The following is a 17,863-nucleotide window of genomic DNA, read 5'->3' on the forward strand; positions in this document are numbered from 1 at the left end:
TCTCAAAAAAAAAAAACTGTCCCTGGAAGGATATAGTATCTACTGTTTTAATGAAGTCCAACGTATGCTGCCTCAGAAATCCCTGGGTACTAAAATGGTAAAAAGTCCATTTGAAACATTGATGAGTAACAATGAACAAAAGGATCACTTTGAGGTTGGGTGCTGGGGCTCATGCCAGCACTTCAGAAAACTGAGGGAGGTGGATTACATGAGGTCAGGAGTTCCAGAGCAGCCTGGCTAACATGGAAAAATCCTACATCTATTAAAAATACAAAAATTAGCCAGGTGTGGTGGTACACACCTATAGTCTCAGCTACTTGGGAGTCTGAGGCAGCAGAATCTCTTGAATCTGGGAGGCAGATTGCAGGGAGCAGAGATTGTGCCACCACATTCCACACTCCAGGCTGGGCAACAGAGTGAGACTGTTTCAAAAAGAAAATGTCAGTTTGAATACAGCTATAGAAAGAAGTCACTGAAATAATTACTCAACAGCACATTGACTCTAAAAAGTAACTTTACATGTGGAATTTTTAAGATCAGGCTATCATAATTTTAACATTTAATTGAAATTTTTACCTTAAGTTACTAAGAGATAGATTTGACATCATGTGGCTTTACCTTCACTACAGATATGTGGAACTTTAACCGGATATATTATGCTCTAAAAACAAGACCAGATAACAGCAAACTGATTCAGCTCCTAGGACTGAAGAAAACCGGGCAAGTGAGGGCCCAGGAGGCCAGGTACCTAACTCTGCCATCTTTGGCAGTTGCCTTTCATGGTCAGAAAAAGTCAAGAAAGATGGCACCACTCTCTGAAAGGAGGCTCCACATTGGGAACCAGAACCACCAGTCTAGATTCCTTCATCCCTAAGATGGTCTTTCTCTTGAAAACAAGCACCCCCTCCTTGGCCTCAAGTCCTCTTCCTTGTCGGTTAAACACAATTAATTCTCCGTCTTTATGACATGCCTATTTTTTTTTACTTGCCAAGAACTCTGCAGGAAACCCCAGACACCCTAGGGCAGACAAAAGGAGAAGGCTGTGCAGCCCAGGCCCTTGACTAACCTCTCCCAGCCCCCCCCTCCCAAAAGCCATAGCAGGGTTGAGGGCCAACCTGAGCCTGCAGAGAGGAGAGCAAATGGCTAGTGTTCTGGTGGCATTTGGGATATTCATGACAGCTTGTGCAAAGCAACCCTGGCAGAGTCTGTGGTCACCTCTGTCCTCCATCCCTGGATGGCCAGGCTCTAGTGGCCTTTCTTTCCTCCCTCCCTCCTTCCTTTCTCCCTCACTTTCTCCATTTCCTCCCTCCGTTACCTTTCTTCCTCCCTTTCTCCATCCCTTTCTCTTTCCCTCTCTTCCTTTTTTTCTTCCCTCCTCTTCCTTCTGATCTGTGCCTCCTCCCAGCATCTGGCAACCCCATGTCCTGAGCCTGTGCAGGGTGAGAGTCTGTTGAAGTCAGAGTGGATGCATGGGAAGGGGGTTCTTATCAGTTTGGCCAGGGGCCAGAGGGCCACAGGGGCAAGCTTGAAGCTGGGTTCCTGGAGCCTGAGGCTGACTGTGTCCTGGAGGAGGGGCCCTGGCCCTGGGGGTGAGACAGGATGGAAGTCTGTGGACTGAGAGGGGCATTGGAAGGGAACTTTGAGCACCACTGCTCAGGGGCCTGGTCAGTGGGACCCAGTGTTTGCCTTGTCAGGTGGGACCTGGTCAGTGGGACTGTGGTCAGGGGAATATCGGTCAGTGGGATCCATTCTATGGGGGCATGGTTACGAAGAGGACCTGGTCAGTGGGAACGTTTTTATGCGGGGCAGTTAGTGAGGGCCAGGTCAGTGAGGACCTGGTGAGTGGAGGCCTGGTAGTGGGACGGGGCATCAGGGCCTGCTCAGAGGGGACCTGCTCAGTGGGGGTGTCATCAGTGTGGTCCTCTTCAGTGGGGCCTAGACAGTGGTGGCCTGATCATCGAGGCCTTTTTTTTTGAAGTTGCCTTTTTTAAGGTCTTTTTTCAAATGTTTTAATGGCGCAATTAAAATAAGCATTCAAACATGTTTTCACTATATTAATTTCTTTTTGTTTTAATTACCAAACCCAACATTTATTGAGAACAAAAGGAACCAGTTGGCATAGAGGCCTGACTTCAATTCATCAAACTTCAACTGAGGATGGGGTACAGGGGGTGGCCCTGAAGCTGCCCCCCCAGGGAGGAACCAACTCTGGGAGGGAGGGGCTATCAGACCTCCAGGCCTGGCTGGGGTCTCTGGTCAGGAATGTGTGAAGGGGTGGTGGGGAGAGAAGATGGCAGCACCCCCAGGCATGGGCTGCGAGCAGCTGGTGGCAGAGGAGGCGGCTGAGCTGTGGCCATCCATGCTGGGGAGAAAGGGTGTGGTCTGTTCTCAGTTGTTGACAGGGGCAGGGAGCTGAGCTCGGGCAGCAGCTCGGGGTGTGGGTCCAGGTGGGCCAGATGGCTCCGCTCTAGGGCAATGGCTTTGGCTGAGTGCTTGCACTTCTCAGAGCCACACTGGCAGGTGAAGTATTTGCTTTTGATGTCGCAGAAGCGGTCGCCATAGTCAAACCTTAGCTCCTCCCCAGTCCGGATGTCTCGGGAACTGAAGAAGGCAATGCATGGAAATCACAGGTCTTGGTGCAGCATGAAGACCCAGATGGGAATGATGTTGGGGTCACACAGGTGGTTGATGAATTGGCTGATGTTGCCATAGTAAAGGGGATCAATGCAGTACACCTCTCCATCCTTGTTGTCTTAGTTGAAGAGGTAAGAATCATCCTCTCTCACATCAGCCTCAGCATCAGCTCCCTGACACTTGCAGATGAAGGTTCCCTGTGGGATGGTCTGCAGGGCATGGACCCCCCAGCCCATCTTGGCTGTTTGGTAGAGCTGTAGCCGAACCTTGATGCCGCTCTGTATGACCCGGTTCTTGAAGTTTCTCCAGCAGAAGCATGCCTGGTTACACTAAAAAATCAGTGGGGGGCTCAATCTTGTTAAATTCCTGGAGCAATCGCCCATCCTTGTCATACTAGCACTAGATGCTGACTCGGCCACACAGGCAGTTGGAGCTGGAGCAGTCGTCCACACACGTGCAGTGCTGCAGATGGGTGATGTTGTGGTCGATGTTCATGGTGGACATCTCACAGTCTTCCAAGACGTACTTGCAATCCTCGGGGCAGGGCTCCCCATCCACACTGTTGACACAGGGAATGGGCACGTTCTCATAGCCCCGAGCCACATCCCGGGAGATGATCTTCTCTGTGCAGATGGCCCGATTTCCTACCCTGAGTCGGAGCTTGCGGTTAAGTTGAAGCACAAACCACACGTTGGAGTGCTCGGGAGTCAGGTCCCATGCCATGTCCCCCTCCTTGTTTCACAGCTCAGGGTTGGCTCCATGTGACAGGAATAACAGCATGCAGTCATGGTAGCTCTCCCGAGCTTCGATATGCAGGGGAGTGTCCCCATATATCATATATATGTAGTTGACAGCGTGGAGGTCACAGCATGCATTCAGAAGGACTTCAGCGATGGCGGTGCTGCTGGTGAAGGAGGCCCAGTGCAGGCAGATGTTTTCTTCGTTGTCAGTGAGGATGACATCAGCGCCCTGCGTCAATAGCATGCGGATCACCTCGATGTGCTTGTGCTCTGCAGCCCAGATGATGGGCATCCACCCACCACTGTCCTGGGTGTTGACATCCACTTGTCCTGTGCTCAGCAGGCTGACCATCTCCAAGTTACCGATTTTGGCTGCGTGGTGGAGGCAGGTGGAACCATCCACCTCCTTGCTATAGATGCAGCTGCCACGCTGCACCATGTAACGGGCCACCTCCAGGTGGTTGTTCACCATGGCCTCCATCAGTGGCACCCACTGCTGTTTGTCCACTGCATTTATCTTGGCTCCAGCCTGCAGCAGCACATGGCAGATCTCCACAGAGCCCTTCTGGGCGCCTGCATGCAAGGGCGGACGCTTGCTCTGCTGGTCGCTCTCGAAGTTGGGGTCCAGGTTGTCCAACAGCATCAGGATCACCTTCTGCAGCTTGCCCTGCTTTACAGGCAGGTACAACTGCCGAAGATGGAAACGGAGCTTCTTCTGCCTCTCTGACTCCTGGATGGCCAGGGCCTTTTCCAGGGCCTCCTGGCCTGGCCCCAGTGGCAGCCCCACGGTGGAAAGGCAGCCCCCATTGGGCAGTGTCAGGGACGGTCCTGAGCTGTCGATGGTGTCGGCCAGGGGATTGCAGGGTGGGCACCAGGGCTCCCCATGGCCTCGCATCCGGGCGCTGGGCTGGGAAGTGCCTGCTCTCCCGGGGTCATCCTGGGATGGGGTGGGGGTGCAGGAGCTGCAGTGCCAGCTGGTGTGGTCACCCCATCACCATGGGGGATGGTCACCTCCTGAGCCTCAGAAGCATCCTCCCCACAGTGGGGACAGAAGACCATCCCATTCAGCTGGGACACACAGGCCTTGTGGAAGTGGTGGGCCATCCAGAAGTCAGGGTGGCACACCAGGAAGGTGTCTGCCATGCAGAAGTAGCCACAGCCCGAACAGCATTGGTGTTTGACCATGCGGGCATGGTGGGTCTCACAGAGCACCATCAGGGTCACGTGGCTGGATGGCCTCACGGTCTCCCGCTTGAGGATGGCAGCTTTGCAGCCCGACAGCTCTCCATCCACACTCTCCATGGCCATGTACTTGTGCTCTGCCCTCTCGCTGATGTGGTCAGTCTTGGGTGCCTTCATGCAGCAGCTGCACAGGGGCAACTCCTCAAACCCACGCTCTGTCTCCAGCAAAGATGTGTCATTGGACACCCCAGAGTGGTTGGGGGAGAGGGTCCCCTCCCTGGGCAGCTCCAGGGACCCCAGAGGGACCTCCATATACTCATTGGGGCCTGAGGAGCCCACACCATTCACTCCTCATGGCTCCTTGGCCCTTGGAGGCTCCCACTTGCGCCGTTTCCTAGATGACTTCACCCATGGGCTGTCTTTTAGCCATTTCTTCTTGGCCTTGTGCCGGCCACTAGAACCACTCCTATCTGACTGATTCCCTGACTACTCATCTTCCTCCTCTTCTTCCTCTTCCTCCTCTTCTTCTTCTTCCTCCTCTTCACTTCGTTGTTCAGTTAGAGCTTCAGCTTCCGACTTGCTGTCAGAGTCCACGTGCTCATCCACAGAGTAAAAATCATAGTAGAGACTGAAGTCGTCACCCACCACTGTCTCCCACTCCTCCAGGGACCTGGGATCCCCTTTCGCCAAGGTCACTTCTCCTGAACGCCGGGCAGAACCTAACTCCTCCAACAGGCTGCCTCCTGAGTTCAGCTTCCTCCTTTTGGCCACATCTGAGGTCACCTTTCCCAGAGAGTGGATGTTGTCGTTCATGCGGAAATGCTGTACTTCAGGAGCCGCTTCTTAGGGACTGGGAGCTGTCCATTTCCTGGTTTGGACATGGTTTTTCGGGCTCAGTGGACCTTGGGCTGCGCCTCCAGGCTAGTGGTGGCTGGAGGGGGTTCAGGCCCTGCTGCTGCAGTTCCATGTTCCAAGCATTTAAAGTGTTTAAAATAGTCACTCATAACTCTGGCAGGTGTCCTGTAAGCTAACTCTGGCAGTTCAAAGGTTTGTTGATAAAATTATCAAGTCAAAATATTTCCAAAAAGCAACAGACAGAATTTATTAAAAAGAAGATTGAAGAACTCTCCAACACACCCCTGCTGCTCACCGTTGAAGTACAAGAATATAGAGGAACCTTGGCAGTCAGCATTCCACCACCCCCAACTGACCGAGTGTGGTATGGTTTCTGAAAGCCACCACATGTGGAGCTGAAAGCTCAGCCAAAACTTGGAGAGAGAGAAGTGACTTTAGTTCATGTGACAGACTGGATAGAGAAGAAACTGGAGCAAGAATTTCACTCACGCCTATAATCCCAGCACTTTGGAAGGCCGAGGCGGGTAGATCATGAGGTCAAGAGATCAAGACCATCCTGGTCAACGAGGTGAAACCCCATCTCTACTAAAAATACAAAAATTAGCTGGGCACGGTGGTGTGCGCCTGTAGTCCCAGCTACTCAGGAGGCTGAGGCAGGAGAATTGCTTGAACCCAGAAGGCGGAGGTTGCGGTGAGCCGAGATTGTGCCATTGCACTCCAGTCTGGGTAACAACAGCAAAACTCCGTCTCAAAAAAAAAAAAAAGAATTTCAGAAAGTTTTTGTCATGCCAAACATGGATGATGTTTATATCCCTATAATGCACTCAGCCATGGACCCTCGCTCCGCTTCCTGCCTCCTGAAACACCCACCTGTGGAGGCTGCTTATCAGCCGTAATGGGTGATATAGGATGTTCCCCGTATTGTGACATTGAGCTGGACGTGTGGGGTTCTTGGCCGCCATCTGTACTGTAGCACTGGCCTCTACTTGTGCCACAGCTACTGTTTCTTAAAGGACTGCTTCTGCCCCCTGCCTGCCAGGGCCCATTCCTCTGAGATGTCATTCCCTGCATCCAGTGACAAGTGTCTGGATTGCCTGCTGCAAAGCTTTGATTTGGCAAAGGAGACTGTGGAAGAATCATGGTGGATCCAGAAGTTACAGGTGACCCACACCATGGCTTTTAAAAGTCTACCCATTTTTGCAGCAGCAAATGAGCACAATAAGAGCAAAGCTGAGCAACTTGCCTCCTCTACTCCTCCAAAGCTTTTCTTCAGGCGGCCAGTGCACAGTGGCACTTTTTCACTTCTACACCTTGTACACGGCCTTCCACACTTCCAGAGAACGTCAGTGTGCAATGTGTCTGGAGGGTGGGGAGAGGAATTCTGTGAGCCTTTTCATTTTGGTGACAGAAGAGATGGGCATAGCAACATACTTTTTTTCACGTTAAATTGTACATTTTGGAAGCAAATAGCCATAGAATATACACACACAATAACACGCTGTCAGCTTGGGTAGGAACAGTGGAGTTTATGTGAACATCAGGCAAAGCCATGAGATTAAACCAACCCAAGCCTTTTACTAATGAGGTACAACCACCTGGTTGCTAGCTAATCTTCAGTGTTTTCCTGAGACAGGAACATACATGAAAACATCAAACACTGCACATAATAACAGGATGGTTCCTCTCATACAGATGGGGTGGGGCCAGAAAGCCAGAGTCAGTTTTTCCATCTGGCATTTCCTGTATCCTCCAGGTTTTATATGGCACTCTAAATGGTTTGTTGATCTGATTGGTTTGGGAGAGTTCCATGGGTAGTTTCCCTTCCTGATGGCCAAAACTAAGAACTGCTCTTAAATTATTTCAAGAGTCAAGACCAAAAGTTTGCTCAATATCACGCTCTGTATCTCAGAATGAATGTGATTTTCCTTAATCTTGCCAACTTAATTTTGTGCATTTGTGTCAGAATGTTTAGTTTACAAGGTTGGGGCTCTCGTGTATAATTTGCTTTGAGAGGTAAACCTAGTATTTTTTTTTTTATTGTTTAAAGCTACATTCAACATCAAACCTTGGGTAACTTTTGATAACTTAAATCTGTGGACAAAGCTAGTAGTGGTTTTTTTAAACATCACGTTGCCTGAATATGACTTTAAAGGTCCCCCTGGTCACTGGGAGCCTAGTCACTGGTCACTGGGGGCCTGGCAAGTGAGGTCCTGATGAGAGGGGACCTTGTCAGTGAAAGCGTAGTCACTGGGGTTTAGTCACTTGAAACCTGGCCAGTAAGCACCTGGTCACTTTGGCCTTGCCGGGGGGCCTGGTCAGAGGGGCCTGATTAGTGTGGACCTCGTCAGTGGGGACTTTGTCAGTGAGGCCTATTTAGTGGGGGCCTGGTCAGCAGGGGTCTGCTTAGAGAGGGCCTCATCAGGGGGACCTAGTAGTGGGGTGTTGGTGAGGGGATATTTAGTGGCAGCTGGTTATTTCATGTCTGGTCAGTGCAAACCTGGGCTGCGGTGCTTGCTCAGTGGAAACCCGGTCATGTGGGGCTTACTGGTGGCCTTGTCAGCATGGGCTGGGTCACTGGTGACCAGGTCAACTGGTCCTATTCAGTGGAGGCCTGGTCACATGGGACCTAGTCAACAGGATCTGCGGGGTGTGTCCTCATCAGTGAGGCCCTCATCAGTGGAGACCTGGTTGGGGCAGCCTGGTCAGCAGAACCTAAGCAGTGGTGACCTGGTTAGTGGGGATCTGAACAGTGGGTGCCTGTTCAGTGGGGCCTACTCAGTAGGGTCCAGGTCAGGGAGCACTTGGTCACCTCAGGCCTGGTCAGTGGCAGCCTGTTCACTGGAGGCCTGGTCAGTGTGCTCTCGTCTGTGGGGCCTGGCAGTGGGGACCTGATTGGTGAGGCCTGGTCAGTGTGCTCTCGTCTGTGGGGCCTGGCAGTGGGGACCTGATTGGTGAGGCCTGGTCAGTGTGCTCTCGTCTGTGGGGCCTGGCAGTGGGGACCTGATTGGTGAGGCCTGGTCAGTGTGCTCTCGTCTGTGGGGCCTGGCAGTGGGGACCTGATTGGTGAGGCCTGGTCAGTGTGCTCTCGTCTGTGGGGCCTGGCAATGGGGACCTGATTGGTGAAACTTGTCAGTGGTGCCTGGTTCATAAGAACCCTGGTCAGTGGTGCCTGCTGAGTGGGGTTCTGGTCAGTGGGTCCTGGTCAGTGGGCCTGATAAGTGGGGTCCTGGTCATTGTGGGCCTAGCAGTGGGGACATAGTCAGTGGGGTCTGGTCAGTAAGGACCTGGTCAGTGGGGCCTGGTTGGTGGACGCCTAGTCATTGAGAGCCTGGCAGTTGGGGCCTGGTCGGTAGGGCTTGGGGAAGGGGGTGTAATCAGTGAGGACATGGTCAGGGAGGACCTGATGTGTGGAGTCTGGTCAGGAGGGACCTGGGCAGTGGGGGTTACCCAGCACTGCTGCAAGAGCCAGGGGCAATGTGAGTTATGAAGTGCCCTGTGGACAGCTGAGCTGGCCCAGTGGTGCTCAGCAGCCAGTTAAAAGTACACAAGGCAGGTGTTTGGGAGATCTTGCACAGAGATTCTGACAGGACAAAGGTAAAGGAAGGGCCAGAGTGGCCAGAGAGATGGCCAGAGTCTATGGGCCGCATAGGGTGGAGGGAGCCAGGGAACAGACAGGGTGGGCTGCTGGGGTGTAGGGAGAGGCAGGTGCATGCTGGGAGGTCAGGCACTGTGAGGATTCTGGGAGCATCAGATGAAATGGGCTCCAGGTGCACCCTCAGTGCACTGGGCAGGTCTCAGGCCAGGCTCCCTGGACTCCGGCCTGGTGATGTGGTCACTCCCTGGGGGACTGCTGTCAGGCCTCAGCCACCCACCCTGGGCAGCACCATCCCATCTCAGGACTGGACTTTCTCAGATTCTGCAGAGAGCAGAGCCTCCAGCCCAGGAGACGCAACCCCTGTGTGCAGAGTGAGCTCTCCATGGGCCTGGACCATCCCCTGCCAGCCCTGAGCTCCCTCTTCTCTTGGGTCTTGCTTTCTCAGTGTCAGAAAAGAGGCCCCATTCTCACTTCCCTAGGTGGTCTCCTGAGCTTGGACTTGGGGTGGATGGGGACAGGAGTTGTGTTCCCCTTGGCCCACTTAGGGAGGAGGCTGGCTCCCAGCCTGGCACAAGTCCTGAGTTCTGCCTTGGTTTCCTTACAGTGACATGGATCTGCCCATGTCAGTGGCCTTGTGGTGAAGGTAAGAGACTGTCCCTGCTGTGTGGGAGGCTGGTCTAGGGATGGAGGACAGGGTAGAAGTCAGGGGGGCAGCCCATGTGCACATTTGGTGAAAGTGAAGTGACACACCATTCCTGGGATGCACCATGGTTTCTGCTAAACCTGACCCCAGGACTCTGTCCCTTACCAAATCCAAAACCCAGAACTGCAGATGTGGCTCACAAGTCAGCACCCACTATGCCAGGACACTGCTGGAGGCTGGTACCTGACCAAAGCTCATGACATCTGTGACCTGAGAACAGCATATCTTGCTTGGAGTCATGAGGCTAGGCCACCAATTTCCACTGGTCAGAGAGTCTCAGCCCCAGGGTTTGGCCTTCCCTGGCTCCTTCTGTCTCAGTCCTGTCAGGACTCTGGAGCCCAAAACCCAGGCTCCAAGAGCTACTCCAAGAATCCTGGCAGCTCAGCTGACATTATCATGTTTCATTTCAGGTAAAAATGTCAGGTGAGATGCACAGAAGACTGGCTCAAAGTGCTTAATGGCTGGAAGAAGTCTAGGAGCAGCAAGAAGGTCATGTGGAGAGGGCAGGGCCTCCACGACTGCTGTCTGCACAGCCAGGGATACAGGCACCCAGTGCTGTGGCCTGACATCACCTGCCTCTCAGATGGTGGGTGGCACACTGCCCTTACCTGGAGGAAAGCAGGCCTGGTCATCAGCTTTTCTATCTGTCCCTGCAAGCATCACTCTCATGCCAGGGCCTGGACCACCCCTAACTCAGGGGTTAGGGGTGCCTCTTGGTGACCTAAAAGAAAAAATAAGTCTAGATCAGAGTTCCCGACCCGCGCATCCACTCTTTGAGTCATAGGAGGGGAGGCCTGGTCCTAGGTAGAACTAACCTCTTTGTGAAACCATGGAGCCCAAGGCTAGAAACTTACAGAATCCTCAGGCCCCAGTCCTCCCTGGGGTCACCCTGTGGCCTGTCTCAGGGATCTTATCTGGGATATTTGCATTTTCCTGGAGTATTTCCATATGTAGGTTTTACTAAAAAATTTGCTAAAAGCTCAGATGACCTGACAAGCTCACTGCTTATTTACTGCGCTGTTTGGGGTCTGTCTGGTACTTAGATAAGATGCTATTTAAGATCATCTTTTTCTGCTGCTGGTCATGTGGGTGCCATATTTGGCACTTGTGCAAAGTCTGGGGCCCAGTGTCACCTTGTGTAATTTCTGAGACATTATTTTCATCTTGTCTGAGGCTGGTTAGGGTACGTTCATGTCATGCCTGAGGAATAGTGTGGGTCACACTTTAGTCGTATCTGGCACTTTAAAGGGATCGTATTGAAATGCTCCCTGAGGTCTTCTCTCCAGAAGCAGATGCCAGCCTTCCACACGTTCTCAACACGCTCATCACTCTCACCTTGAGCTTTGTCCAGACTCCTTCCAAAGAGTTTGCGCTCAGCTATGGGGCTGGTTCTGCTCTTAACCCTGGTAGTAGGGAAGGGCAAAACAGGATGAGGTGAAGGCCTATGGCGTGGTGAGGTTTAATTATTCAATCATGGTTCCAAATTATTAAACATGACTATTGTGTAATGACATAATTGGCTGTGGATGTGCTTTTGTGTGGCCATGTAAACTCCAGGAAACTGTGTGTTCATTAGTTAATCATGAGGTCAGGCCTCGGGGCAGCTCGTTTGACTCTTCCCAAATGCGGAGTGGGTGTTGGTGCCTCAAGAGTACCAAAGTGACACAGGTTATGACCCAGGCCAGGGTGAAGTGAGAACTCTCAGGGGTCAGCTCTCCTCGGTCCACACCCATCCTTTCCTGGTAGCTCCCAGTGTCCTTCCTCGTGAGTAGCAGGAAGATAGACCTAACCCACGGGAGGCAGGTGACCCAGCCAGAGAGAAACAGGAAGCTGGGTTCTGAAGAGGCCCCAGGCCTTGAAGCTGGTGGTGATAAGAGTCCACCTAGCCCAGAGGATTGAGGGCCTGGAGTGGGAGCTGTCCCTGGTCCTCCAGGGGCTGATGGCAGCTCCAGTGCAGGAGGGAGCAGGCCCAGCAGACACACCCATCCAGGGGCTACTGAGTCACACCAGATGCTACTATGGGGGCCACCTGCCAGGGGTGCCTTCGCCACCAAGTACATGGCCAGGTTCCCCTGGTAGGAAGGAGTGGGCGCCTGAGGCATGGGCTATGTGCTGGCTTTATGACGTGCTCCTGTTACAGGGTAACAGACACCTGGATTTCTTTCAGAGCCTGGACCTCGACTTATGCTGAATGTTGCCTTCAATCCTTTGGAGTGGGGGAAAATAGAGCCACCCATATTGAGAAAATCAATGTGCACTCCCATCACTGAGTGTCCATCCTTCAGTCCCCTCACTCAGGTGTGGACCTTCAGTGCCCCCAGAGCTTCACTTGGGGCCTCTGGTTTGAATGGTGAGAGGTGGTTGGAGTGAGGGCCACAAGAATGTCAGTGCAGCCACAACACATCCACACCCCATCTTCCATCACACCCCATCTTCCATCACGCCCCATCCTCCACACACCATCTTTAATCACACCCCATCCTCCATCACACCCCATCCTCAATCATCTCTCATCTTCCATCACGCCCCATCTTCAATCATGTCCTATCTTCAATCATGCCCCATCTTCCATCATGCTCCATCTTCAATTATTTCCCATCCTCCATCACACCCCATCTTCACTCATGTCCCATATTCAATCACGCCCCATCCTCCATCATATCCATCCTCCATCATATCCATCTTCCATCACGCCCCATCCTCCATCACGTCCATCCTCCATCATATCCATCCTCCATCATATCCATCTTCCATCACATCCCATCCTCCCTCACATCCCATCTTCCATCACATCCCATCTTCCATCACACCTCTCAGCTGAGTCTCCAAGGCTCCTGTAGCTCCACTTGACCTCCTGGACAGAGTGAGGCAGGTGTCTGTGGGCCAGCTCTCCAAGCCGCACTGAGGACCCCCAACACCAGAGAGGACTCCCTGAGCATAGCCAGAGCCACCCCCAGTCAAATTGGAGCTCTCCACCACCCCCCAACACATACCGGCACTTCCTCCTCAGAAGGGAAGGGACCTCCCTCAATTCTCCTTCCTCCTGCTGAGGCCCCAAGTGGAACTCACTTCACTTTTCAGGCCCACTCCAGAGGCCGCTCACTCCTCGAAGGTCTTTCCCAGCCCTTCTCTGATCTCTCCTTCCTTTGTCTCTCATCTTTGTCATTTGTGCCTCTGTTTACCCTCCCATCTAGACTGAGTTCCTCAGAGCAGGATGTGTGGCTTGTTAACCTCAGCACATCCCATATACACAGATGCACCTCTCTCACACACACCCAAGCACACTGCTTTGCAGATACAGGTATTAGATGACCCATAAATGCTTTGTGCATATAATTGACTATAGGGACATGGCCTCTAACCCAGAAATCACACAGGCATGTGGGGAAGCCCCTTCAGCACATGTGTAGCTGCACAGAAGACAGTGCAGAACCAAGTGCCAAACACTGTGGACAAACTAGAATGGAGGACCCTCAGGCCAGTGAGATGGCACTGAGGCCAGAGCCCTTAGGGATACCTTCAAAGTGGGTCTGAGGCTGACCAAGCCCGTGGGGTGTGGAATGTGGACACGGGAGAGAGGCAGGGAGAGGGAGGTTTTCAGGTGTTTAGAATGAGAGCAAGGCCAGAGAATGACATGCAAAGTATTGGGCACGTGGAGTTCGAGAGGCATCGTTTAGGCAGAGGAACCCATGGGCAGAACTGGAGTGGAGAGAGTGTCCCAGCATTACCCTGCTGCTCCAGGGGTTTATCTGTGAGACGAAAACACTGCAGGAGTCCCAGCAGCTCTGCTGATCTCCAGGTGGCTTCTGCTCTTTAGGCTGGTATAACCTTTTTAGAAATATTCCTCACTAGACAGAGGACAGTGACCCAGTCCATTTTAATAGTAGCAAGTCTCTGGGCCAGGATAGAAGGGAGTCACTTAAAAAAAAAAAAGCCAGAGGATGCAGTTTCCACTGCCTGGGGCCTCCAGGCCCCTCTCTGTACATTCACACTGTTGTTTTTCTAGACTGTGCTCCTCAAAGTAGGATGATGTGTGCTCTGCGGCCTTTGGGTTGATGTCACTGACCCTGAGTGTCTGGAAATCTCATCCCTGCCAACATCAGATGCCAAAACACAGGCCAGTATGTATCCATCTGTCCTCACTCACTAACGGACACACAGCTCAGGGTGGGAAAAGGACCAGAAGGGAGGTGTGAGGGGAGGAGGCCCTGGTTCCTGGTGTTAAAATGAGCCCTCTGAATGAAGAGACCCCCAAACAGGCTTTGTGTGAGCAACACAGCTGTTTATTCACCTGGGTGTGGACGGGCTGAGTCGGAAAAGAGAGTCAGCGGATAACGGTGGGGTAGGAGTTGGTTTTATAGGTTTGGGGTGGGCAGTGGGAAGTTACAGATGTTACAGTTCGGGCAGTTTTTGCAACCTGGGAGGGGGTCATAGGGTCTGGAGTCACCAGACTGACCAAGATTGGTTACAAAGTCCAGTTGCCTTATCAGTTGACGCAGGAATAAGGAACAGTAGTAGAATAAGTTAATTAGGCACCACAGGGGTTGATCATTCTTCCCTTTTGGGTTTTCCCAGTTGCTTCAGACTTTCTATTTCCAGGAGGCCATCCAGAGGTACGTGTGGGTCACAGAGGTTACCATGCCATCCACAGCGTGGTCAGACCTTACACCTTACAGCTTCTCATGCAGGGCTGGGGGTGAGAGGCCTGGGGGCCCCCAGGACCCCTGACAGTCATGCCTTTACTGGGGGCATAGGCCTGCAGGTCTGTCAGATCATCCTGGAAAGGGCCAACATGGAGTTCACTCACTGGAGTAGGAAACAGAACCTGCACCCAGGGTGGCTTCTGGTGGGTCCCAAACCTGTCATCTGCCCAGGGACACACAGCAAACCCAGAGAGCACTGTGCATATCCCAGAAAGGGACCAAGCATGGAGAGCAGCTGGTCCAGGCTTCATAACCACTCACTGCCGAGACCCCTGGACTCCAGGGCTCCTGGCTCACAGCCAGTGACATGACAGCAAGACTTCCAGCTGCAAAGGCTCAGGGGAAAGCTGGAGGGCTCCAAGACTGAGGCCCTGGCCCCAGGAGGAGAGTGACTCTGAGAAGGTCAGAGCTGGAAGTGGGTCGTCAAGTCTCAAACTCCTTGTGCAGAACTGCCAGCCTCTTCTTCAAACACAGCCTCTGCTCCTGGGGGCCTGAGCATGTGCTCCACCAAGCCCAGGAGGTGCCCAGACTATGGACCTCACTTTGATGCCCAGGTCATGGGCTCTGGTGAGAACAGTGGATTTCATTTTAAGGTCAATGAATAGTGACTGGAGGGTTTCACCAGGAGAATAATTCGGTCTGGGGATACACTAGTTTGGGAGAGCTGGGTGGGGCGGGAAGGGCAGATTCTGTTTGTTCCTGAGCTTGAGCCTCCCACTAGATACCCAAATCCGGTGCAAGGTGGGAGCTGTGTGGACGAAGCCAGAGCTCAGGTTGCTGTAGGAGCTGGACAGGAGACAGCCTGCAGGAAGCCCATCATCCCCAAATCCACCCAGAGCCAGCCTCGTGCAGTGTCAGCCCACACAGCTGCCAGTTGCTCCCACTTCTTCTTAGTACAGATGGTCCTGGACTTACCTCCTTTTGGCTTTGCAATGGGCTTATTGGGATAGTAAATACATTTTTGAGCCTGTAATCCCAGCACTTGAGTGGCCAAGGTGGGCGGATCACCTGAGGTCAGGTGTTCGAGAAAAGCCTGGCCAATATGGTAAAACTGCATCTCTATTAAAAATACAAAAATTAGCCTGGAGTGGTGGGCTACTCCCTGAATTTACAAAGCCACGTGGTGGCGGGTCACTGTGCCTGCAATCAGGATACATGAGGAAACTGGAAACCCGAACCCCCCAGACATTTCCTGCTTCTTCTTTTTTTTTTTTTTTTTTTTTTTGAGACGGAGTTTCGCTCTTGTTATCCAGGCTGGAGTGCAATGGCACGATCTCGGCTCACCGCAACCTCCGCCTCCTGGGTTCAGGCAATTCTCCTGCCTCAGCCTCCTGAGTAGCTGGGATTACAGGCACGCGCCACCGTGCCCGGCTAATTTTTTGTATTTTTAGTAGAGACGGGGTTTCACCATGTTGACCAGGATGGTCTCATCTCTTGACCTCGTGATCCACCCGCCTCGGCCTCCCAAAGTGCTGGGATTACAGGCTTGAGCCACCGCGCCCGGCCCCTGCTTCTTCTTTTGTGGCAATCCCTCCCCACATTCAAACAGCTCACAAAGGTTTACAGGGAAGAAACCTAATTTGCTCCCTAGATGTCAGCTTCTGGAGTTCATGCATTAATAACGACAAAAAGAACAGCTGATTCTTATCCAGCCCTTACTCTGGGCCGGGCCCTGTTATCAGCAAGAAGTCTCAGGCATCAACTCGTGTACTCCTCACGACAGCCCATGGGGTATAGACGATCATCACCTCCTTTTTACAGGTGAAAACGCCTGAAGTCCTGCAAGGTTGAGTAACTCACCCAGGTCGCACAGCTCAAAAAGCCCACTGCAATTCCAGGGTTCAGGCTTTGTTTTCAGGGTGCCCCGGGCTTCTGAGGAGGAGTCAGTGGGCTCATCATGGAGAAGGTGGTAGCCTGAAGAAAATGCAGGCAGGCTGAAAGATTGGGGGTCCCCCAGGACCCGTACATCTGGGTACCTGGGTGGGGATCCGGCAGGGCCAAGGTAGGGGCCGGTGTCCGTGCCCTGGGAGTGTCCCCAGCTGATGAGTGGGCCCCTGGGGGGCGAGCGCAGGCTGACCTGCCCGGGCGCTCACCTGGTGGCCGGCTTGGGGGTGGCGGCGGTGGCGTACCAAGCCTTCCTGGGTCCCCCTTCCCGCACCACGCCCTGGGGTGGGGTAGGCGGGTGGGCGTGGGGCGCCCGTGGGACCCGGGGCCCTGGCTGTCTGGGGAGTCCGTCACCCCGAGGCGACCGGCTCTTCCCGGGCCGGGACGTCTGTAGGCGGCAGGCGGCCTCCGCACCCGCGACCTCATAAATACTGCGGCGGCGCGGGTGGCGGGAGACGCGCGTGAGGGCAGCCGGCGCCCCTGAGGGTGAGCCGGGGTCCGGGAGGGTGCCCCCGCTCCCGGATGGTCCCGACCTGGCTCCAGCCTGGCATGGCAGCTGGAGACCGAGCTGGAGCTGGGATTCAGGGAAGAGCTGGGGGTGGGGGTGGGTACAGATCGGGGAAGGGCTGGGTTGCTGCGGATGGGCAGAGAGGATGCAGCCTCTCTGGCCAGGATGGATTCCAAGGGATCTGGGGGTGGCGTGGGAGGATTGGGATCACTAGGAGCAAAATGGAAAGCTAAGGATGGAGTAGAGCGGCGAGGTCCCGGGACGGTGGGGGCGGGGGGGTGCATGGGGGGACTGCTGCGGCTGCTCCTTAGCGATTCTTATTTGGGGTTTCTCTCTCCAGTGTCTGGATTACTGCCCGTCTTCAAGAAGACCTCCCTGCCCTCCTGCCTCACTCCCACAGAGCTATGCCTGATCACCCACCGTTCCCTATCCTCCCTGCCCTTCCTGCTGTACCTGTGGAGAGCTGATCTCCTCAGTCCCCCTTCTTTTCCCCTGTGTGCTGTCACCACCCCACCACCATGCACTCCCTTCCTGGCTGCTGGTCCTGCTGCTGTCTGCTCCTGCTATGCTCCTTGGGAGTCCAAGGGTCCCGGGGGGCCTCCAGCGCTGCCCCAGAGCAAGTCCATTTGTCTTACCCAGGTAAGTGTCCCTGACCCCTCTCTACGCCTCTCCCAGCAAGGCCCAGTGGTGCTATGTTGTGAAGGGCTCAGAAATCCCACACTGTGGGCCCCTAGGCAGGTGGCTTGTTCCTCCTGAGCCTCGGTCACTCACCTCTGTGAAATGGGGTGTACAGGCCGTGGTACATCTGGAAGTGTGGGGAATGATCATGGCGCTCAGCGGGCTGCTGCTGTTCTTGTTCATTGATTGCATTGCTGTCATGTCTCCAGGACCTGGCACATTCATTTGTGCATGGTGGGTCTTAGAGCCAGTTGTGGGAGGAACTCGTAGATGAGTGATGACAGAGCTGGGTTACCCAGTCCCTTCTCCATCCCTCCTCTCCTCTTCCCCACGAGGCTGGCTGCCTCCCAATCTTTGATTAGGATCCTTGCACTGTAGGGG

The 17,863-nt window shown here is 53.6% G+C and overlaps 1 protein-coding gene and 1 pseudogene across 51 annotated transcripts in view; one reads left to right on the top strand and one right to left on the bottom strand.

The window, feature by feature from the left end:
• Positions 1 to 17,863, top strand: part of LOC128928144 (general transcription factor 3C polypeptide 1) — a 150,012-nt gene that overhangs the window by 49,855 nt on the left and 82,294 nt on the right. For 41 of the 50 annotated variants that reach the window (XM_078338600.1, XM_078338599.1, XM_078338603.1 and 38 more), the window contains 6 exons: positions 630 to 744; positions 9,611 to 9,649; positions 10,120 to 10,295; positions 11,877 to 12,007; positions 13,716 to 16,782; positions 17,145 to 17,443. Coding sequence is in view for 4 of the 50 variants with exons in the window: in XM_078338635.1 (XP_078194761.1) it covers positions 630 to 645 (16 nt within the window). In the remaining 46 variants the exon portion in view is untranslated. Of the gene's footprint in view, positions 1 to 629; positions 9,650 to 10,119; positions 10,296 to 11,876; positions 12,008 to 13,715; positions 16,783 to 17,144; positions 17,444 to 17,863 lie in introns of all 50 variants that reach the window. The other 9 variants (XM_078338595.1, XM_078338625.1, XM_078338637.1 and 6 more) reach the window with 5 other exon arrangements.
• On the bottom strand, positions 2,044 to 16,879 carry LOC118144105 (histone-lysine N-methyltransferase EHMT2 pseudogene; annotated as a pseudogene). The gene is made up of 4 exons (XR_004728619.2): positions 16,506 to 16,879; positions 16,213 to 16,326; positions 10,318 to 10,430; positions 2,044 to 6,770 (listed from the first exon to the last, which is right to left on the bottom strand). The product of XR_004728619.2 is annotated as a histone-lysine N-methyltransferase EHMT2 pseudogene (transcript).

The sequence above is a fragment of the Callithrix jacchus genome, chromosome 9 (genome assembly GCF_049354715.1).
Source record: "Callithrix jacchus isolate 240 chromosome 9, calJac240_pri, whole genome shotgun sequence".
Classification (NCBI taxonomy): Eukaryota; Metazoa; Chordata; class Mammalia; order Primates; family Cebidae; genus Callithrix; species Callithrix jacchus.